Genomic DNA, 25,139 nt, shown 5'->3' on the forward strand with positions numbered 1-25,139 from the left:
AAAAATCTCTTTAATAGTATCTCATTATATTGTATGAATATCATTTTATGATTCAAAGGTCATATCTATATTAAAAATTTTAAAGGTATTTTATTTTATGAAAGATCCACTTTTATTAAAATGACTGAACTCTCCCACCTGGTACGAAAACTGAGATGAAGGGGTGTCTGCTTGCTTATCCTGGCTCCTCCTACAGCTAGGCCCACAGCAGGCTAACAACATTAATATGTCTGCCGCAGATACACAACACACTGATTTTGTAGCAAGCACCTCAGTGGTGAAACTCAGCATCTGGTAAGTCTGGATACAACTCAGCTGAAAGTAGCAAAAAACCCCCCAAACCCCAAAAACTATATGATCTAAAACAATGATTTGCAAACTGTGATTTCTAATCATTAATAAAATCAATTTAGTGGGTTATGAGACCATTAAAAAACACATAGACGTAAGAGCCAAAAGTGCAACAGAAAAGGAGATATCAAAGTCCACTGCATGCCTTATGCGTACATATTATTTCGTAAACATTTTATTTCAATCTGTACTAACACATACGCACTGGGTTATGATAGAAAATAGTTTTCACAGCCCTCAACAACACGCCAGCGAAAAAGTATTTAGTCGCGCAGTCCCTTGAGAACAGGTTTCTTTCTTTTTGTTTTCCCATTTCGCACCAGGGCCCGCGGCCACGGCGGGTGCCCCGAAGGCCCTGCCCCTCGACACAAGAGTCCGCCGCGCTCGGGGCACGGGCACTGGCTCACTGCTGTTCCCTATTTCCCCTGCCCCAGCTCCGCGAGCCCCACCGCGGGACGGCCGCCGCCACGCATCTGCCTGCGGGCCAGTAGAGGCCTCGGCTCCCTGCGCCCACGCGCCAGGCATGACCCCCGCCTTGGCGGCCGCCCCCTCGGCCTCTCAGCTGCAGGGGTCCCCACCCGCACGTCTCGAGCCGCTGGCGCCGCACGCAGGGACCAGCGCAGGTTTCCCGGAGATGAGTTCGACAATAAGCACACTTCGTTGATTATAAACATACACATTACACTCAACAAAAAAGAACGGTTTTCGGTAAAATGTTCCTTCACTTCTCCATACTTGATCCAGCAGTACCACACACGGCTTCAGCTACACTGATGACACGCTCTCTGCTGTACGAGAGGCGGAGGCACGGAGTCCTGCGGCTCTGGGCAGTAGTCAGACGACTTCGGTGTCACACCTCGTCCGGCACAGTTCTACGACACTAACCCTGCGATTCTGAGCAGTTACAAACTTACTATTCTAACACAACATCATATATTCAGTACTAGTTATTACTGTCTCTAAAATAATTTAGTAACAATACATGATGTTTTGGGAAAAGGAAAACAGTTAATTTTCTAAATGCTGGTAAGAAAGAAACACATCAATGTACGCCTGATTTGGCGATGACCGTAATTTGGCCTGTGACTTAATGGAATCTGGGAAAGTAAACCAAAGCCTTTTTAAGCTGCAAGGACACAAATGTTGCTTGAGTTCAACCTTCATCTTTCGTATTAGAGAATATCTGCACACCAAAGTTAAGTGACTTACTTACAGGCACAGGGTTACACAGCAGGGGAGACGTCCCAGGTCTCCTGATAACAAATCCAGACCTTCTCTATTTCATAAAGATGTTTACACTATAATACAATCATATCTTTAAAAGATCAAATCAGGTATCAAGGAAAAAATACATAATAACCTTTTAGGCTAAAACAACCGAGAGCAAGAGTTTAATAAAAATGTATGCTGACAACTGTGTTCACAGTAACATAACGAGTGTGGAACACAGTGTTGTAAACATGGACGGCAGAAGTTATGGTAATTCATTGTATGTTTATGCATTACTTTTGCGCATTAGTTGTGTTTTCATCTGTATCACTTGAGCTAAATTTTTTCCACAAAAATTTCTCATTTGATTTCCAAAGTGAAGTTTCCAGCTCCTCTTTCCTTTTGGAGGAGGCAGCAAGGGGCACTTTTTCACATAGAGTCTCTATCACTGCCAAGTCGGTGAGTTTACTAAGACTGTCGTCATTCTGTTCATTCAAGATGTCCCAGAAATCTTTTGGTCTCTGTTTTGCTTTTTCCATGGGCCCTGAAAGAACTTTCTTTGGCAGTTGTGTGGGACTGTTCCCATGACTTTTAAAGAGGTCATCAAGAATAGATGTGTCACCAAGTAAGCCTACCACAGAAGTATTTCCTAACTCTGGATTTTCTATCTTTTTGTTTTCCATTTTGAAAAGGGGTTCAGTTCTTGAAATGCCTGTTCTTGTAAGGTCTTGTTGGTCTTTCATGGTATATTCTAATTTTTCTAACTCGTATACTTCAGACTTACTGTTCAGGGAGCAGGATGCTACAGTGTCTTTGAAGGCTTGGCTGTTTTTCCCATTGTCAGTCTCTTCGGTAGAGTTTATAGGTGATTCGTTCGTTTCTCCATCATTAGAAAGTACCTCTTCTCTATGGAAACTGTGATTTTGAAACTTAACTGATTTTTCTTTATATATTTTTGGGCTGCAAATTTGAGAACCTTTTTTGGGAGAATCTTTAAATGACAAAGTTTCAAAATCTGACAGCCTTTCTTTTATAAGAGATTCTCTTTTTTCAGACTTATTCCTGACTCTCTCTCTTTTCTGATGGGAAGATTTAATTAATTCTGCAGCTGAATCCACAAAAAATTCTTTTACCTCTGGATATTGAGAAGCATAAAAGTCTTTTAGCATTTTCTGTCGTTCTTCTGATGTGGCATTAGTTATATGTTCAGCAAACTCCTTTACAGAAGGCAAGTTAAAATAAGAAGCCATTTCTTCAAATTGTTTTCTGAAGATTTAATGAACAAAAGCAGTGGTTATTTTTATTACATTTTATTTTTAAAGAACTCATCATCAATGATATTATATAAAGAGACAAAGCAATGCATGTTTGACCTTTGAACAACAAGGGTGTTACATTTCCCCATGCAGTTGAAAATATAACTTTTGACTCTCCCTAAAATTAGCCTAGAAACCTTGACTGGTTTCCTTACCAATACTGGAAACCTTACCAATAACATAAAACAGTCAATCAACACATACTTGGTATGGTATATGCATTATATACAATGTGCTATATTATGTGCTATATTCTTACAATAAATAAGCTAGAGAAAAGGAAAATGTTATTAAGAAAATCATCAGGAAGAGAAAATACATCTACAGTACTGTATATACAAAAAAAAAAAAAAATCTGCCTATAAGTGGATCTTCACCGTTCAAACCTGTGTTATTCAAGGGTCAACTGTAATTTTATTCATTTAGTATATATTAGCTTAATTCCATAATGAAAATGCATCTTATACTAGCAGGATGTGACTTCTTTCCTCATGCTACTGAAAGAAACCTTGAGCTCATGAAATCACCAGCTTTTTAAGTTATTCTGATTTATACCATTAGGTATTTCCTGGGAATTGTGGGATCCCAGCACGCTACTCCTCTCGTCAGCCAATGAATTTATGACTGACACGAGAATCATAATTTATATAATCTGTATTTGAAAATCTATATTGTATAGTTTATCGCTTCTCGGCCTTTTGGGTAAGATCAAGTGAAAATCTATATTGTGTTTAAGTCCTACAATTGTTAAAGAAAGGTCTTAATGAATGGAAGAGAGAGAATTCTGAAAAATAAAGGGTTTTTCCTTCTCTCTCCTTTTTCCCCTTCCTCCACAAATACAACATAGAAATTTCACACTTTTTGATGATCCTAAAGGAAAATCCTAAAATGATAAACCTAGATTCTTACCCCAACTGGTCCAACTCGGGTATAGACAGCTAAACTAGGAAAGGAGATGCTATTTAAAGTAGTGAGTTCCACTTTTAGTATAAGATACTAACAGAAGCTGTTGTACGCATGTGTGAGGAAACGGGCCTTCCAGAACCCTTGTAAGACAGAGGCAGAAAGAAAAAAAGTCTCAGAACCCTAGACACCAGACTCTGCTCCTTTCCCCAGATAAGGGTGCTATGGCCTGAACTGTGTCCCCCTCAAATTCTTATGTTGAAGCCCTAATCCTCAGTTTGACTATATTTGGAGATAGGGCCTTTAGAAAGTAATAAAGGTTAAATGAGGTCATAAGAAGCCACCAGAGAGATCTTTCTCCACATGAGAGGACATGGTGAGAAGGTGACCATCTGCAAGCCAGGAGAGAGCCCTCAACAGAAGCCAAATCAGCTGGCACCCTGATCTCGAACTTCCCAGACTCTAGAACTGTGAGAAATAACTTTTTGTTGTTTAAGCCCCAGTCTGTGGTATTTCGTTATGGGAGACAGAGTAGATTAAGACAGAGGGTATTGCTTTGCTGATGCTGAGTTTGGGCCATGAATCAGGAGAGCTCAATGTTCCCAAACATTCTTTCAGACAAAAGCCAGAGACGGTGCTGTAGCACATGACTAAAAGTCCCAACGTTTTAGAATTATATTCATATTTTATATATTTCCTTAAAACAGTCATCTGTGCATTCAACAAATATTTATAGACCCTATGTGTGGAAGGCTCTGTGAACAGTCCTACTCCCATATTCTTCAAGGAGTTTATAGTCGAGCTGGGGGAGACAGATGCATGAAAAATCAAACCAGAAGAGAGTGATAAATCCCACTACGGATGTAAATACAGGGCCCTGTGGGTGTCCACAGAAGGGGTACCGAAGCCGGTGATGGGTCATGGGTAAGGTAGCAGGGCAGGCTTCTCTGGTGTCACCCGTCAGGCAAGGATGAGCGAGGAAACCTTCCGGGGAGAGAGGGAACATGCACAGGCCCACTTCTGAGGGGACCTGGCGTACAGCAGGGCAGGAGAAACAGTCAAGGAAGAGGCTGAAAATCGTGAGGGGTCCATATGCCAATTTCAGAGGTCTGAATTTTCTTCTGAACACAATGGAATCCTGAAGGTAAAATAATGATTTATTTGTAATGTATGTAAGTAGGAGATTTAAAGGCACTATTATTTTTGCTGCTCAGGCCAGGTTATACAGTTTGTGTTTCCTGCGATTCTAGTGGCAATCCATCCTGCATGCTCAGGACTTTCGTGGCTCCAGACGAGGACGCTGGCTTCTAGTCCTCACCACACTGGTCCTATTAATTGTTCCAAGTCCAGATATTATCTATGCCTGACCAACAGCCACTCTTCCTGCCAACAGAATATTTAATACACAAATACAAGCTTTCAAATTTCTGTCCTGGCAATTGCCAATGTTCTTGTTGGAAAGCAACAAGCACGTTCTTAAAAGTTTCCAATTTTCACTTCATATGAAGTACTGAGGTATTATTATTTTGTTTATTAATCATCTCCAAATCCATTTTCATGGCCTTTCTAATAAATATTTGTGCTGTGAAGATTAAGTTAATGGCAAAGTTACAGGCTGATGTCTTTTTATTTATCCAAGACTTGGTGGTGTCTCAGCAGCTGCCAAAGCACTTTCACCTTTGCTGTGCTGACCTCACTCAGTCCTACAAGTCTGTCACTTCTGGGAGGAGAGCTGCTCTGACCCCGTGTCATGTCAGTAACGTGCAAGTAAATTAGGCTGTACGGATGCCCCTTCACAGGATGAGTTACGATTATAATTCGTTTTATTTTTGCCTTCTAACTTGCTTTCATAATTCTTGGACTTTAGAGGAATTTTCTCGAAGTATTTAAGGAAGTACAAGGTACAATCAGGAGGTATAAGCTAGCCACTTTGTAAGGACAATTGAGTAAACGAGAGTAGACATCAGGAGCCACTACAGAGAAAGAAAAAAAAAGAAAACCAAAGATAGGTATCTTTCAGCAAATATATCCAGAGTAGCTGTGTGCCATGGATATAATTTAAGATCTCTCCCCTTTCCTCGAGGAAATGAGGGAAAGGGGTAGAACACAGCTAAACAATCTTCTCTTTGCCTAAGCTTTCTGAAGAGAAGGGAGACAGAAGCTTCATTCCAGTGACCTGAGGGCTGCAGCTGGTACCGATTCGTGATTCTCACAAAGGTGGATGGTTAGCGGGAAAGACGTGTCAGCAGTTCTAACACTGTTCCCTGGTTCAGATGTTGGTATTCAAACGTTAGCCTTTCACTTTGCCTGAGGCATTTATTCCCTAGGCTAGGTAGAGAAAGAAGGAAAAGAGGCAAAAACTAAGTGTTGTTAATAGTTTTATTTTTATATGCAGTGCTAGAGGGGATAAGGACACTTGTGCTCCCCCAAAACTGGTAAAATGCATTATGGTCGGCCTCTGAGCAAAATAACTGCCCAAAGTAAATTGCTCAAGTTTGCCCAGAATCATAATTATATGTCTGTTTAAGAGGAGATACGCTACTGTAGCGTGTGTGGTGTTCAACTTCCTGGGTAATGGTGGGCAGCTAGGAGCCATGCTTCAACCTACCACACCAGCGCCCAAGGGCCGAGGAGCTGCCAAACCCTGAGGAAAGAATTTGGAACCCAGAGAACCATCACCATTTGCCCATTGCCTGCTAAGCCTTCAGGGCCAATTCAACCAGGCCTCCCATCCCCGCTTACCTCAGCCACTACTCATCTCTTACCTGGAAGCACTGGCCTCTCATCCCCTCCTAGTCTCTTCATTCCCAATCGAATCCAATCCCTCACCCTTCCAGACCATTCTTCAGTGCCCCTAGAACCAGGCTATGATCTACCAACTCCCCTGTTCTTCTCCCAGAATAGTCCCTCTGTCCCCTCATACTGCCTCTTCCCATGCAGCCCTCACAAGCGGAGGCTCTTATAACTCACACCCTAAATCTCAGGGTTCATTGTTCACATTGCTGCTTCCAGACCATTATTTTCTTGGAGACTCCTTCCCCTCTTTTAGGTTTATGCTACTCACTAAACCATTCTCTCCCTCAACTTGTTAAGTGACCTTTTAATTGCTTCCTGCTAGTGACCGAACACTTGAGATGAATCCTGCTTCCTTACCCATCCCCTGTCATCATTCTTGATAACACCACTATCCATGTGGATGCCCCACCCAACTCCAATTCTTGGCCCACCAATTTCTTTACCACTCCTGACCCAAGAATCAGCTGCACGTCAGCTCCTTATTCCTAAGACCAGTGACTGCCACCATCATTACCATTAACGGCACGACCTGCAAATCCCTGAATTCAGGCACCTTATACACCAGCTCAACTGTTCAATTCCCCCATGACGACAATGCTGGAAGATACTTCTGACCTCATCAAGCCTCCTCTTGTCTGGCTTAGGTTCAATTTTATAATTACTCCTTTGCAAACATTTTTCAGCTTCCTTGCTTCTCTTTCCCTCCACTCTAACCCCTGAAAAACCCTAGCCATCTCTCTATTCTGGTCTGTAACCGAGCAGTTGAAGCTTGCTGAACAGTCTGCACAACTGCATGGATTCTTCTACTGGAATTACTCTCAAACAGGGACTTAACATAAGCCATGAATTCTAGTCTCACTAGAATTATACTTTATAATATATATTATATATTTATAATAAATATTTCCTACTGTCCTACTTTATAATACATATTTCATGATTTTTCCTCTCCCGAAATTTCTCTCCCTCTGAATTGATACTTTACTTCTCAGTTAATTGAGGAAATATCACCATATCAGTGCTTGTCTTCATCCCTTCATCTACAAGGCTAGACCTTCTTCAGGGGTCTGGACCTCACCCTCTCCCGCCTCCAGGACTTCTGTTGGCACGTCTCTGGCATGATCTCTTTTTCCCCTATTCGTCTTTTCTCTCAACACACAAACAGGTTCTATTATCTTCTCAACTTAAAAAAAACTTCCCTTTGACTGACAACGCCCTCCAGGTCCTGCTACTTTTCACTCTCCAAGAGCTGTCACAGGGTCTGCCCATGCCCTGCTTGCCCACCTCACCCCAGCACCAACATCTGCCCATAGACTTGCACACCCCCACCTCAGCCCAGCACCAACATCTGCCCATAGACTTGCACACCCCCACCTCACCCCAGCACCAACATCTGCCCATAGACTTGCACACCCCACCTCAGCCCAGCACCAACATCTGCCCATAGACTTGCACACCCCCAACTCAGCCCAGCACCAACATCTGCCCATAGACTTGCACACCACTCCACCAGGGCAGCCAGTGAGTTCTCTGCTGCCGGTTCCAGGAGGTGCTCTCCCACTTCATCTGATTCTGGTTCTCAGAAGCATTTAATAAAGGGAAGTGCTCCCTCCTTTTTGAAACTTTCACTCCTCCTGGACTTCAGGACCTTATATTGTGCCTCCTACCCCGTAGGCCACTGCTACCTGAAGGCTCAGTCTTGGGGCTCCTCCTCGCCTCTCTGTGCCCGGCTCCTAGGCTGTTCACGCAATCTCCATGCTGATGACTTACACATTTAGATCTCCAGTCCCCAAACCCCAGAGTAGCATATCCATTGCCTATTTGGCATTTCCATAGAACCTCAAATTATTATAAGCAAAAAGAGGACTCTTGATTTTTTTTCACTCCAAACTCTTTTCTCTCCTAGTTTTCCCCATTTAGTCAACCCAGTCTGTTGTTCCAACAACCAGTCCAGCACCAAACTGAATTCATCCGCTTCACTGTCTCCATGGCAACAACTCTATGGCCAACCACCATCAACTAGTTCCTACGGTTTCCCCTTGTTTGCCCTCTACCACACAGAAACTAGAACAATCTTTAAGAAACATATATCAGATCACGTTCATGCTTCAACAGCTTTTGGCTACACTTGGAATAAAATCCAAACTCTTGTCCACAACCTACAGGGCTTTGCACGCTCCGGCCCCATCTATGTCTCGGCCTTCATCTCATGGCACCCCGTGAGGCTTATCATGTACTAAGTACCCAAGTCTTCTCTCAGTTCCTTGAACACACCAACCTCTTCCCTCCTCAGGATGTTCTTAACTCTAGTTCTTTGCCTGGTTATCCCTTAGGTCTCAGATGTCAACTCTGTCTCGAGGTCTTCCCTGACTACCTAACAGAAAGATACCTGCACCCCCTCCAGATCCCACTATTCTCTATCAAGGAGGCCTGTCCACTTCTTTATCATTAAATAATTACTTATAAGTTGTGGTTTTTTTTACTTTTGAAAATTCCTATGGTTTAATGCCAACTCCCACTGCACTATAAGCTCTATGTCCTTTTTTTACACTGTACGTTCAGCACTCAGCACAATGCCTGAGTACATATTAAGTGTTCAATAAATATTCAATGAATGAATATAGTGCACTTAAGGAATTTCATGTATCCACATAAAAAGATTTCATTTTTTATCAATTGAGGGATTAGTTTTCTAAAAACATTTAAAACATCTGGAATTTATTTTCTAAAGTGTACAAATTCAGATGTCAGGTATGGTTAAGATTCAGATAATTTGTGTATTTTATTAAGTAGCCATATTTCTTTCGAGAATAATTCTTAAAGTCCAATGTTGTTATAGACATACCTGCGGATTCCTTTCGGCGTTTCTCCAATTATGAAGGTGGTCTGGTCTGTGCGGTAGACTTTTTTCTTTTTCTGGCTTACAGGGTGTGAAATGTAAAGGGGAAATGAAATGCTTCCTCCACTTACTTGTTGACCTTTCTTTGTATGTGTCAATGTATCTGTCTTCACTTTTTCTTTATGTGTCTGAAAAGAGAAGGAAAGCAAAAACTAAGTCTGAAAAAATAGTCATTTTTGGTTAAATGAGGAGATGGCCTTATTTTTTCCCCAAACTCTTTATAATCAAGTATATCATATTTTCCACCTGATAGCACTATAAGAGATGTTAACCTAGATTTTTAAAAAGAAGATATAGGGAAAATTATTTTTATATCTTTCTGAAATATATAAAAGTAATGGCAATACTATGATGTTTCCATGGTGTCTGTGGTCTAAGATATATGTTAAAGGTATATCTTTCCTAAAGATATGATAAAAGTAATGGCAATAAGACGATGCCTTCATTGTCAAGACTGATCGCATACTATGTAAGTGTTGATATCCCCAATACTGAGGATAAAAATTAATGATTATAAAAATAATGGCATAAAAATGAGATATTTAAAATTCTTAAATTCAGGAATTTCTTTCAATATTAGTAATCAAATTTTCAGGTATTTAATTTTATGTAAGTAGTCAAACTTTTAAAAAATAACAATCTTACTGTGATAATTAAGAGACCATTTTCCTTCTTTCTTTTTTTTTTTTTTTAAATATTTTATTTATTTATTTGACAGAGAGACAGCCAGCGAGAGAGGGAACACAAGCAGGGGGAGTGGGAGAGGAAGAAGCAGGCTTCCAGCAGAGGAGCCTGATGTGGGGCTCGATCCCAGGACGCCGGGATCACGCCCTGAGCCGAAGGCAGACGCTTAACGACTGAGCCACCCAGGGGCCCCAAGGAACCATTTTCGTAAATCCTACTCTTTAATCTCTACTGGATTGCCAGGATATTTAGTGATTTTAAGATGCTAACTACAGTTGGTTGAAATTATAGATAAAATCATATTTATTTTACAGACTATACGGGTTGCTTGTTTAACATAAACTGTTAAAACCACTGGGTCAAGAAAAAAAAATTTTTATACTGTATGGTTCCGATTTCCCTGAGAAGATGTGAATATGTGGAAAGTCCCATCCCATTCCAAAAAGAGAAATAGTGTATACAATCTGACAACAACAACAACAACAACAGCAAAATTATATTTGAGCTCAGAAGTAAGAAAGGCACATCACTAGGTGCCAAAAAGCAAAGAAGTAACATAGTGGTCAATGGGAACTAATGCCTTAAGTTATAGTCTGCAGGCCCCATGTCTAGAGGGGGGATGAAAATGACTGAATTCCCTGCATTAAGAAACAAACAAACCAAAAACAAAGGAGGAGTTAAGAGGTTATCCAGTTCGTAAATTAAAGCTAGGAAAGCCCAAATTGGGAACACAGGATAGAAGCAGGCTACCTTCCTATGCTGGATAGGAAGAATCATTGATGAAATTTGGAATGCCCAGCCTGTGCCAGTTGTGGAATCTGATTTTGTAGCACCTGGGTGGTATGGAAAATCTAAGCTAAAAACCAACATAAAAAAATAGCCCAGAATCACTGAAAACTATGGATCTCAAAGAGGAATGAATATAAAAACATACCCTAGGAAGACTTCCATAATTCAGAGAATGCTTTTGATTCCAATGTGGGGGGCAGGTGTGGGGAGGAACTTAGGCAAAAATTATGAAGAACATATAAAGCCCATCACCATGAAAATGGGCAGCTGCAACAAGTGTGAGAATACACATGGGAGGAATTATAGATAATGAAGAAACCTGAAAGAGACTAAATCGTTAGCATGTCCAGAAAGATAAAGGAAGGAATAGAATCTACCAGCAAGAACTGGGTATTATATAGGCAGATCTGAAAAAGAACCAAACACAAACTCTAAAAAATAAATATAGTTTTGAAAAAGAAAACAGAGATGGGAACGAGGTCAAAATATGAGTTAAAGCAGCAGAATAAACAACCTTACAATGATAGTTGAGAAAGTGGTAGAGTAAGAAGACATACACCAAAACTTCTAAAATACTAGAAGGAAAGAATACAGAAAATAGAAGAGATACTGCAAAGACATAATGGCAGGTAATTGAAGAAGGCATGAATCCTCAAATCAAAAAAGGAGAGAGAATCTGTAGTGGGAAAAATAATAATAAATCTTGCACTTTGTTATATCACAGAGAATATCTTAAAAACTAGCAGGGAGAAAAAACAAGATAACCCACGAAGAAATGACAATCAACCTGAAGAAAGACTTCTCATTAATACCACTACCACCAGAAGATAGTTAGATAATACCTTCTACATGCAGAGAGGAAAAAACTATAAACTTAGAATTCTATACCCAGTTAAACTATCATTAAATTCTTCTTTTTTTCAGACATAGAAAGACTGTAAGAGTGTACTAGATACAGATTCTTGCTGATGACATAATTATCTTTCTTTTATAGGAGTTTGATGGGATTGAAATGGCACATACAAATGAGTGTGGGTAGGGGATAGTTTTTCATTCCACAAATATTTACTGAGCACCTATTATCTTCCTGCCACCGTACTATGCAGTTGAGAAAAAAGATATTTACATATACAAAGAGGCCCCAACCCTTAAGGGACTTAAAAGTGGCAAGCCCATTTTTTTTTTTTAATTTTAAAGACAGAACATTTAGTTTTCTTTTAAAAAATAAATGGTTTATCTCTTCAACTTATATTCAAGTTCATTTTATTGAAATAAACTGAGTATAAAGATAACACATATGACATAACTATGTTATTTATTTTTTCTTTTTCTTTCTTTCTCTCTCTCTCTCTCCCTCTCCCTCTCTCTCTTTCTCCCCTCCGCTTTCTTTCTGTCTTTAATCTCTATATGCAACATGGGTACCAAACTTACGACCCTGAGATCAAGTCACATGCTCTACCAGCTGAGACAGCCAGGCACCCTGTAACTGTATGGTTTGTAGTAGCAAACCATTTCTAATGAAAATAAATTGACTTCTTAAATACCTCTTGTGAACCAGATGGACAAACACAAAATGTTGAAAATATTCTCCTTAAAGGCATCATTTCTTGAATCTTAAAGCATTAACAGAAAGGAAAATGCTGACCTTTAAAGATAAACTTGAAAGAGATTTGATGCATTTATTCTATATCACAAGAAAACAGATGAATGTTGAAAATTTCCAATAAAAAGACTCATCATCTTAGATGATCCCCAAGAAATAGTGATCTATTACTGTAAGGAGAGATGGGATGTTTACATGAAGATAAAGGGAATAAACGGAAAAAGAAGGAACTAGGCCAACCAAGAACACTCCATCCTCACATACTGCAATTTCTGAAGCCACAGAGAAATCATGCCAGACAATGGCAATTTTCAATAATTTACATGATTACTCTGGGTCTTTCTGACCTTGGCAGGATTACAGAGCTCACACTTTGTATGGATACATTTTTTTTAAGTCAGTTTCATAAAGTCTTCAGGGAAATTCAGCTTTTCCAACAACAGGTATCAAACATATGGATCTTTAATTTTTTCCATATATTCCATAATTATTTATTTATTTATTTATTTTTAAAGATTTTTTATTTATTTCTTTGACAGAGAGAGACAGCCAGGGAGGGAGGGAACACAAGCAGGGGGAGTGGGAGAGGAAGAAGCAGGCTCCCAGCGGAGGAGCCTGATGTGGGGCTCGATCCCAGGACGCCAGGATCACGCCCTGAGCCGAAGGCAGACGCTTAACGACTGCGCCACCCAGGCGCCCCATATATTCCATATTTAAAAACCTGATTATGTTAGACAATCATAAAAAAGGAAAAACATTCTTTTCCCACATGGGCTCAATACCCTATCCTTTACTTTTTTTTTTTTTAATTTATCTAGGTTCAGATTTCCATTTTAGTAGAGTCCTTTGAAACTACTGAAACAAGGCTGTGAAACAAAATTTTATTAATTAACTTAATAAACATTCTGGTGGCCTTGTTATAAAGCTGGTTTCACTCTAGTAAAATAGCATCCTTTACGCTAGCTGATACAAGGAAAACAGTGCCAAAGTGCAAGTTGCAATTGCAGTGATAGTTATAATTTATTATAAAGCAAAGTTCAAGGCCTATGGCCAAGATGAAAAGATTCCAGATTATGTGGATTGGACTCAAGCTCATTCATTACCACTATGTCAAAGCTGTGAAGTCATATGACACTGAGGCAACACGAAGAAGTAGCAACAGTAATAAAGGCCTGAGTAATGAAAAATCAGTAAAATGAACTGGATTAGGAATTGAAAGGACAATACTATCCCTTCTTAACACGAGGTTGCTTGCTAAAGAAAGCAAAATGAATCCACTCCTCTTTCCCCTAGAGAGCAGAATGGCCAAGAACTGGAACACTATGTCTGTATTTAAAAAGAAATTTTGCAATCATGACAAGAATAAAGCAGAAATGCCATTTTCTGCAAAAGCCCCTAATTGTTCCTAACATTTTCTTTAAAAATTTCTTTAGAACTATCCATTAAGATTTGCCTTAAGGAAGTACTTCTATATTCTGTGATTCTGATGAAGCTACTTCCATATGATAATTTATGATTATAATGATAAGGAATTATAAAGATAAGGGCTTTGTACAGTAATTGTATAGTATAAATATTTCTGCCAGTAAGTATTTTAAAAAGCTTGACATTATTAGAATATAATTTATAACTTAGTATTGCTATATCCATGATTATTTGCTTAATTACTAGGTGTTGTTAGATGTTTCTACTATAGTGTTTGTATGAAAAGTCAAATTCAATTTATGGAATCTTTATAAAAAACAAAACTTAGTGTTAAGTTAGAACACAGAAATTGTTTCTAGAAAATGTAAAAATGCAGTTAAAAATCCATTTGATAATGAGATTAGTTAAATGGAAATGGGGGTTACTTAAGAGGGTGGATTTATCAGAGAATCCTGAAGTAATAATTTTAATCTATGAGCAGTAATCTATGAGAAGTAATAATTTTAATCTCCTATGGACATATACATAATATATGGAGCAATTAGTTGAGAATTGAAAAAGTGAAGGAAAAACTGTCCCCCCGAGACCACAGTTAAACAGGGCTAAAAAGTAAAAGACAGGCTATGTCTGATTATGTAAGTCTTAATCTGATCTATATAATAAGAATTTAAACACATGATGTAGGGATGCCTGGGTGGCCCAGTTGGTTAAGCATTTGCCTTTGACTCCAGTCATGATTCCAGGGTCCTGGGATCAAGTCCTACATTGGGCTCCTTGCTCAGCAGCAAGCCTGCTTCTCCCTCTCCCTCTGCTGCTCCCCTCCCCCTGCTTGTACTCTCTCTCTGACAAATAAATAAATAAAATCTTTAAAAAATAATTAAAAAATAAACACATGATGTGTTGTCTTTACAAAGGTAGTTGTTATTAAAACTAAAATTCATAATATAAAAATTTGTTCAATTCAGCTAAAATGATAAATATGTATTATTTCTATAAATGATAATTATTCTACTATATTTTGGCCAAAGTAGTCTCCTCATCTATTCACAGTTAAATGTTTAACTTGGAAATAGTTCACTTCAAAGACTTCATGGCTATCAGCTTTGGTTTAATTTTGATGAAGTTATAAAATCATTATTGATTTTTCTGATGTATCTGTAAAATGTGTTTGAAAATATATAATAAAAATTACTATTTAAAAATCTACAGCGTATACATTCTATAAAATAAAACTATAATTATTTTAAGTTGTAAAAGATGTATGTTAGGATTATAATAAATAAAAGGGCACTTTGTTATGGAAAAATTCTGTCTCCTAGAGTAGCCACAATGAATCCAGACCTAAACAACTGTATATAATTCTGTACAATTTATTCTTTACTGGGAAGTTTTAGACTTATATTGGTTCTACCAGTTAAGTGCCTTATCTTCAGACCAATAGTAAGAAACATTCAGATAACTTTTGATAATACTTTCTTTTTCTTTGAACCAAAAGTGCATTGTCTGTATTTCAAGACATTAGACAGATCTAAGCCAAGCTACATTACTTTAACTGAACCAATAGTTCTTTTTTGAAAGGCATAGCTTTAAAAAAGGTGATAAAGTATATATGGATTTTCAATATGAAAGGAAAAAAACCTGACTCTTAAAAAGTTTAAAGATAGCAATCTTTGGCATCAATGTACTAAGAAAAGAAAAAAAGGCATATACCCCTACCTCACAGCCACATGATTACATTAACATTTTTCTATTTACTCTGCTACGTAGGAAACCTATCTTTATATAATAGGAAACTTTCCTGGGAATAATACAGAGAATGTTTAAGTTAAAAAAAAAACAACACCTTTCTACTTATAGTCTTGGAGGTAAAAAATAATTTTGGAGGTAAATTAATTAAAAGACCTTCAGAGAGCACCTAGATGGGAATGGCAAGGCAATGAAAAAAGCTGACAGGGGTCAATCTTTCTTATAGCCAACCACTTATAACAATGGGGCAAGAAACATTGCAATCCAGGAGAGTGAGTTTCAAAAGCAATCATGAATAGCCTCTAATTCCCATTTTGGCAGTTGAAACACTATTGTAATCTCTGCCATCTTTCTTTTTTTTTTTTTTTTTAATTAATAATGATTTTTTATTATATTATGTTAGTCACCATACAGTACATCCCCGGTTTTCGATGTAAGGCTCCATGATTCATTAGTTGTGTATAACACCCAGTGCACCATGCAATATGTGCCCTCCTTACTACCCATCACCGGTCTATCCCATTCCCCCACCCCCCTCTTTCTAAAGCTCCTTGGGACTAATTCCTAGAGACACATCCACAGCCAGTGCAGATGCCGCTGATTCTTTGTCCCCTGGTCCTCTATACCCTCCACGGGGCGGAGGAAGCTTGGACAGGGACAGGGCACAATGAAGCAGAACAGCCTGATAGGCTGCTATCATTCTGCTGCAGGCTACTGGGAATTACTGAAATGTTTTACTAAGCAATTCTGGAATGGATCTGTCCGCTAAGCTGGTTTCTCCAGAAAACACCTGTAGAATATACACCAGAATAAAGAACAATGCAGACTCAACAGACGCATTCACTGTTTTTCTCCCATAACCAGATGTTTAGGCTTGGTTCGTCACTGAGAAAACTGAAAACAGGGAGGAGATTTTCAAAGACATTGGAAGGTCCTGATGGCTTGGACCTACTGAGAAGCCAGAGTGGAAAGATTAATTAAAGTTGGGTTCTAAGATCACCAGAGGATCTGCCCGTTACAGAAAAGCTCTTGGTCTACACCTTGTTCCTGAGAATAGCGCAGAGCCTCACAAGGCACTCCGTGGTCATGGCCACGTGTGGGTGCACTGTGTAGCCGCAGGTCCTCACACGGTCCTGATCACACCAACTTTGTATAGAGACTAAAAAAAAACGTAAGTGCTTTTTCATTTTTTTTTATTAAATCTTAAATAGTGAAGTCTGAAAGGCAGCAATGCTTTTGTTTACGCATCTGTTCAAACAACAGATTAAAAAAGAAATTTCCCTTTGCGTAAGGGCCAAACTCTGTAAACACGTAAAAAGTCATAAACTTCCTTGTCTTTGCAAAGCAGGGAATCAGGAGTACTGTAAAAACATACAGCACATGTAAATACATTCATTCAACGGCATCTGAGTTTCTAAAAGGACAAAAACTTTTAAGGATCTTTGTACAAGTGTGAAAAAGCTCCTATCCTTAAAGTAATCCTTCAAGATTTTTGCCTGGAGGTAGGCAATATTACTGTAAATGTAGTTTTTCAATATTCAGGAAAGCCTAAAGCAACTTGAGCCCTGAGTTGTCTTTACTCCTCCTCTGGAGAAAAGCCAGCTGTTTAGAGGACCAACCGCAAATAAAAACTAAAGTCAAATTTTCTGCACGTTTAAAAATGACACTCAAATTTGAAAAAAACAACTTAGATGCAAATCCAAAATCTTTTTTGTTATTGTTCTACTTTCTTCCTGGAAGAAATAATAGTTACAACCCAGCTACATCTCTATCTATATACCTCTATCTGTATCTATATATCTATATATAATAGTGCTTTGCTTTCTAGGTGAGTCACCACAGGACAACTTTATATTGGCTGTCCTGTGCCTACGTTCCTTTTTTATCCACAAGAGTCCATTTCTCACTGTCCGACAGATCCATCTATCTGAAAGAACAAAGTGACGGCCTTGGGAGAGCAGGTGAACACTGTGGAGCACACACTACAAAAAGAAATATAAAAGCCCCATCTCCTTGGGCTCTGTGACCCTGAAGGCATTGCCACAGCAGTCATGTGTGGAAAAGGCCAGGTCAGACAGTGGCAATCACCAAAATCTGCGGAGCAGTAAAAGGGAGTGTTCACGAATACCCCCAGTCCTCCATGGCAGCGTGGTCGGGGCATAAATTCCCTTATTACCTCCTGCACACAAAGGCTAGAGCAGGGTCTGGGGGCTTCTGGAGTAGCAGCTGGAACACTGGATTCAGCACCTCAGGCCCTAGGGTTCAGGGGAAACTTGAAAGTTTTTGTATCTTTTTCAGCCTCATTACCCTGGGAGAAAATGAGTGATTTGGGGGTCAGGATCCAGGGCGTAGGAATCTGGATCAGGGACTCCCATCACTCTCTTCATATTTAAAATTCACAATTCTACCAGTTCTTATAGGATCTCCAGAAAGTGGTAACGAATAGGTCCTTAGAATCTTGTAGCCCTGACACAATTTTGAATCTTTATACATATTCATTACATAACTGTAAAACTTTCTCCGAAGACTATTTGGGCAGGGAGCCTGATGCATGACTGGATCCCAGGACTCTGGGATCATGACCTAAGCCATAGGCAGACACTTAACTGACTGAGCCACCCAGGCTCCATGAGTGGTCATGTTTTACATTTCTGTAAATGTCTTTAATATCTGGATTCATAAAACACAGCTGGATTCTCATATCTGGCTTCTGCATTCAATCTGTTGCAACAAGGTTCTTTTGGTTGGAGTATACCAAGAAAATCAGTATCATATAGATACTTACATAGAAAAGGGAAGAATATTTTAATAGCCTTTTCAGATAACTGTAGATATTCTTTTTTGATACTGTATCAAAACTCAATTAAGGTAAGTTTCATGTAAAATCTGAAACCGTATCAGTAAATTTTTTATATTGTTAAAATTAAATTACACTGGTATATCTTGTACTTTGGCTGGATTTTTTTCCTCAGCATGATTTTGTGGTATCATTCCGTGGTCATTTGGAAATATCGATTAACTGAGCTATGCAGATCTTCAAAATGTTGAAACATTCAATTGTACAACACCGGAAAACCATGTTTGTTGTTATCATCACCTACTGCATCAGAAAAAAAATCTTTAAGTATATAGAAAGTGTCATGGTCATGGTTTTTCAACATTTTAGTTTTCACTCGAAAGCTTGACTTTTATTTCTGGCAACACGTACTGCCCGTTGTTTTCCTTGAAGTATAAAACTCACTAGGTTCATTTTCAAGAAATTACCTACCAAATATGCAAATTTAAATAACCAGTTTGTCAAGTACAAATGATGTTTTATAAAAAAGTGGCTAATTCAGTTTCCAGCTCAATTATACAAGTGCTTATGTACACTTCCTATTTTATCAAACAGAATAGAAAAAAAGATGAGTATAAAGGTTGAGATTTGATAAAATTAGCCATTTTTATCAAGGATATAAATTCATCAAGAATATTTATCAGAGAAGCTAGTTTTCTTTTCCTGCAAATATGTGGTGGTACAGAATCCAAAGGCCACTAGGTACCATTCGGGGCCACTGCTTGACTCGTGCTAAGCTGCCCTCAGTTTTCTCACCAGCGCCTTTGCACCATTTGTACAAATGTTAACAAGTGAAAAGGGTACTTAGAAATATTCTAAAAATAGTTCTGACCTTGCAGACCCCTGAAAGAGTCTCAAATATCTTAGGGGTCCATTCCATGAACCACACTTTTGAGAACCGCTCATTCACCAGAAACTGAAACGGCTTCATTCAGCACATACTTGATACCTCCATGCTGGAAACGGACCAGGATGATCGAGAGTGGCTTTTGGTTTCACCCAGCTTTATGTCCACACACAGGAAAAGGCCCCCGCCTTATTGAGGGAAAATAGAAGAGTCGTTCCGTCTAGAATAATGATTACCAGCTCCAGGCCTGGCTCTTGGCCTTCGTCACCAGGGAATGGTTAGATATTCTGCACATGTTGAAAGTTACTTGTCAGAGTATAAACTCTAACATTTCGGTCTGTTCAGGTCAGTTTAACATCTTTTGATTATTGCTCTACATGCAAGGCCTTTCAAAAGCAAGGCAGTCTTACTCTTCCTGATGTCCAGTATAGGCTGGCCTGGTTAGGCTAGTCTTCTCACCACTGCCAAACACACCATGATATTCACTTCTGGAGCCAAACTTCCTCAACCCAGCATCGTTCTACCCAGGCCTGAAGGTCCAGATTCATGAGACTTTCCTTGCATACTTTTTTTTTCTTGCATTGCTATTTCAATTTCTCATTTGATGGCTTTATTATATAAATGGAATCTACCTTAAGATTTTATGTAATCACATACAGCGTACCAAGCCAAGCAGCAACAATGTTGCATGTACAACAAAAATCCTAATTTCACACACCAAAGGAACAGAACAAAATCAAGGGGTTCTCTTTGAATAGGTAGGGCCCCTGTACTATTGGAAACCACTTTGATTGCTTAGATCTTACCTATGTAACTGGATCTATACATGCCTCTAACAGAGAACAACCATACATATACATATACATATATATCCATCTATAGATATATAGATATATAGATGGATATATATAGATATATAGATATATAGATATAGATATATAGATAGATATAGATATCCATCCATATAGATGGATATATATGTGTGTGTATGTGTGTGTGTGTATATATATATATATAGAGAGAGAGAGAGAGAGAGAGAGAGAGGGGAGGGGGGAGAGGGATAGTCCCGAGTCATGTACCCAACAGACTTTCAATAAATGGATGTTGGATGAATATAAACTTACACAAACATAACACAAGTAAGAAAAATTTTTGGAAGACAATTTACCAAAAACAAAAAGTTCTTCCTTTTAAGGTATTCATTACTTCACCTGGCAACAGTAACAGCGTAACCTTAAATACTGAATAAAAGTAGGACATGTCTTTCTAATTCCATTTTTTAAGCAGTTGCTGCCAGAGTCATGAAAATTGTTTACAGATTAATTGAAAGTTGATTCTGATAGTAACTTGGCTACGAGATGATGATAACTGTAAAATAAAATATCAACTTGCCAACAATCTTGACATAAAATCTGTGAGAACTGACTCTGGTTATGTTAACAGAGATATTATTCTCATCAGGAAATCTGTAAAAATATCACAAATTCCATAGGAAATTTGCAAAAGTGTCACAAATTTCATATTAGATCAAGGACCACAGTTCAAGCCTATTTATCCTGCCTAAAGCCAATCCACCACACAAGAATTCATGCTTATATTAAAACTCACATTTTTTATTTGTAGAATTGCTTTGAGAAGGCTTTATTTAGTATCTACCAGAAATTCAGTTAAAATTAGTAAGCTCTGATTGAATATCTATGTACCAGGTACTGTTCTAACTCCTGGGAATAAAAGAGTAAGATTAGTTCCTAACACAAAAGAGTTTCACAAGCTAACCAGGAATACTGTGGCAAGCATTGCTGATGGCCTACCAACAGCCACTGCTACTCTTTGTTGTCTGAACAGAAGTGGAGTTCTCTTACAGATGTGCTCAGGGAAGGTGGATTGCTCTCTCAGTTTTTTGGGGGGATAAACTGAGATTAGGCAAGCTAGGCATGTTTTGTGAGAAAGACTGTTCTCCCCAATAAAGGGAGACAAATGTGGAAAGAACCACACCTTTCTGTCTTCGGATACATTTGTATGAGAAAATGAGTTCTTGAGATGTGGAAGTAGTCATTCTGCAAGATGAGGCAAAAGGCCCAGGGACGAAACGTTTACTAAGGATAGTGGGGCAGAAAATGAGAAAGCCTGAATTCTTACAATGTCACTGGGTTATAGCACTAAACCTGAAAAGAGTCCCCAACAGACTTGCTGTTATGTGAATTAGTTCAATGGTCCATTGTATAGACTACTTTTATGAATCAATTAATTAATCTCTATTGAAGTAGAGTTGATGTACAATGTTACATTAGTTGCAAGTGATTTGACAAGTCTATGTGTTATGCTAGGCTCATCACAAGTGTAGCTACCACTGTCACCATTTAGCACTATTACAAGACCACTGACTGTATTCTCTATGCTGCACCTTTTATCCCTGTGACTTGCTCACTCCACAGCTGGAGACCTGAATCTCTCACTCCCCTTCACCCATTTTGCCCATGCCTCCCACCCCTCTCCCCTCTGGCAATCATTAGATTGTCCTCTGTATTTATGGGTCTGTTTCTGCTTTTTGTTTATTTATTCACTTGTTTTATTTTTTAGATTCTGCATATACGTTAAGTCATATGGTATTTGTCTTTCTCTGTCTGACTTCTTTCATTTGGCATAATATCCTTAGGTCTATTCATGCTGTTGCAAATGGCAAGGTCTCATTCTTTTTTGTGGCTGAGTAAATTCCATTGTATCGCCACATCTTCTTTATGCACTCATCTACTGATGGACACTTGGGTTACTTCCATCTCTCAGCTATTGGAAATAATGCTACAATAAACAGAGGGGTGACATATATTTTTGAATTAGCGTTTTTCACTTTCTTTGCATAAATACCCAGTAGTGGAATTACTGGATCATAGGGTATTTCTTTTTTAATTTTTTAAGGAATCTCTTACTGTTTTCCATAGTATCTGTACCAGTTTGCATTCCCATCAACATTGCAAAAGGGTTCCTTTTTCTCCATATTCAACACTTGCTGTTTCTTGTGTTTTTTTTGTTTTAGCCATTCTGACAGGTGTGAGGTGATATCTCATTGTGGTTTCAATTTGCATGTCCCTGATGATGAGTGATGTTGAGCATCTTCTCATGTGTCTGTTCGTATAGACCACTTCTAGTGGGTTATTCTATTTCTTGCAGCTGAAAGCATCCTGTAGACATACTATAATATCACATACTATAATATCACATACTATAATGATAAGTGCTACAGCACACACACACACACACACACACACACACACACACACACACACATTAAAATGAAGATGAGGAAGACATTTATACTGCTTCGTAGAAGCCGGAGGGGACAGCCATCATTGACAATCCAAGAGGTAGGAGTTCAATAGGCAGACACAAATGAAATGGAATTTTATTTTATTTTTAAAAAGATTTTATTTATTTCTTTGACAGCGAGGGACAGAGCACAAACGGGGATTGGCAGGCAAAAGTAGAGGGAGAAGCAGGCTCCCCGCTGAGTAGGGACCCTGATACGGGGCTCGATCCCAGAACCCTGGGATCATGACCTGAGGCAAAGGAAGATGCTTAACTGACTGAGCCACCCAGGTGCCCCAAAATGGAATTTTAAACAAAAGAACCACAGGAGCAAAGATGTGGCAGGGTAAAAGTCCATGGTGTGCTTGGAGACTGGTTCATAAGCTGAAGGCTGACCAGAAGAGCCTGTCCATCTTTATATCCCTAGTGTCCAGCACAGTGCCTGATACAGAGTATCAGTAACTGAGTGTCTCAGAATGAGACTGGAAAAGCAGGCTAGGGCCAAACTGAGAGAGGCCTTGGGTGCCACGGAAAAGCAACACAAAAAGACATTTCAGAGAACTCTGGAAGACAGAAATTAAGGCCCAGAGTGACTGTTTAGATGTGTTATTGCTAGATGAGGAAAGCCCGTAAAGTCACGCGTGGGTAGGGATATTTTTTCTGACACCGTTACCCATGTTCTCCCTTCTTGAGTGCGTTTCCTATTCCATCACTATGGCCAATGGATGACAAAAATCAGTAAAATAATACATTTTAAAATCAGTAAAAATAATACATTTGCATTAAATAGTCTCCAAGAATTCTCCAAATTCTGAAATACTGGGATTCTCTAGTCTTATAATTTTGCTTTATTCATCCTATAAAAATTCAGAATTCATATGTGTAGAAACAGGATTCTCAGATGACAAGGCAATAGGTGTTTCCATTAAGTGACCATGTCCAATTGATACCACGGTTTTCACCGCGGGATAAAATATAATTTGAAAAGGGCTGTTAAGTGTTTAACTTTCTTAAAGTCACCAGGTAGAGTCAATCAGAGTTCAATGAGATCTTATATCTCTAAGCTTTTATATTGTTAATGAGAAAGCATTATTTGAAGAAATAGTACTTTATAACTATTTGGAGTCTTCCAACTATTCTAAATGGAGAAATTATTTTAAGAAGCGATATCTATCTTCTATGCAATTGGAACAATGACCAGCTAGGAGAAGAGTCAGAATCCAACTACTTCCCCATAAGCAAAGATTATTTTTGTCAGTCCAGTTCATTAGTTTATAATTCCTTTCAAATGTATTTTTTCTATAGAATGCTTCACGACAAATGAGCCATAGCTCAAGGTGGGTCCTTCATCTATAAAATTAGAGAACCAGACATCTTTTATGGTTTTCTAACATATGCTATTATTGATACTGTTAACACTAAAAATCATATTAGGACACTGTAGAGAATAACAGAGGGAGTTTCACTCATCGCCTTTACTGATCAGCAATAATCATAATTACAACAATAAAAATTTATATTATATTTTGAGTAATTTCCATGTCTTTCTTGCAAGAAGCTGAATGTGTTTTGTACACAACGCTCAGCAGTCATGGTACTTCATTAATCCCGGTAACGCCACTGTGAGGAAGGATGTCATGTCTACTCATAGCCACCAGCTGCGAGGGGACTAGGTGTTTACATTTAAAGTTAATATCAGATTCTCCTTCCTCTGACTAGGTAACAGGTGCTCTTCACAAATTATATACTATCTTTCTGAATCAATCCTAGTTCCAAAGATAGAAATTTTTCATGCCAACACTAGTTACATAATTACACACACACACACACACACACATATATACACATGAAATTTTAAAATTCTTGATCTCTACTAAAATTACTTGAAAGAATAACTTTCTGATATAAATACCATAAAATTAGCATCTAGTTATAGAAATAAAAATGATAAAACCATGAGAAATCCCACCCAGTAAGAGTTAATTTTGTTACATGCTGAAACCATAAACCTTCCTCACTCAACTACTTCATAAACCAGTCATTTGTGAACGATTACTTTAAATCATCATGCCATTCACTATCCTGAAAAATAGGATAATGGAATGCTATATCTCCCCAAAGTCTGCTTCACTGTAAACAGTCCATCCCTCCTTGCTGACTCCAAAAGCTGTATAAACATACTGCAATCAAATCCAGCATAGCTCATAGAAATCCTTTCTTTAAGTAATCTACAAAATGCCAATCTAATACAAATACACGAAAGAGAAGTTCTTACTAACACAATATTTTGTATTTACAGTATTCTGAACAGTGCTTAAACCTGCACGGGTTATAAAAGGCACCCTTCCCCACGCTCCCCCGGCCTGGGCTGACAGCGTGCTTAGGCCTCTCATTTACACCACACTGCAATAACATAAAGAAGGGTTTACTAT

General features: G+C 38.6%; 1 protein-coding gene across 3 annotated transcripts in view; it reads right to left on the reverse strand.

Annotated features, from left to right (window-relative positions):
- Positions 1 to 508: 508 nt before the first annotated feature.
- Positions 509 to 25,139, reverse strand: part of ERCC6L2 (ERCC excision repair 6 like 2) — a 130,910-nt gene continuing 106,279 nt past the window's right edge. For all 3 annotated transcript variants that reach the window (XM_040620146.1, XM_040620147.1, XM_008711803.2), the window contains 2 exons: positions 9,421 to 9,602; positions 509 to 2,826 (listed from right to left, as the gene is read on the reverse strand). In XM_040620146.1, the coding sequence (XP_040476080.1) occupies positions 1,854 to 2,826; positions 9,421 to 9,602 (1,155 nt within the window). In that variant the 3' untranslated portion in view covers positions 509 to 1,853. The remainder of the gene's footprint in view (positions 2,827 to 9,420; positions 9,603 to 25,139) is intronic.

The sequence above is a fragment of the Ursus maritimus genome, unplaced genomic scaffold (genome assembly GCF_017311325.1).
Source record: "Ursus maritimus isolate PB19 unplaced genomic scaffold, ASM1731132v1 scaffold_34, whole genome shotgun sequence".
Classification (NCBI taxonomy): domain Eukaryota; kingdom Metazoa; phylum Chordata; class Mammalia; order Carnivora; family Ursidae; genus Ursus; species Ursus maritimus.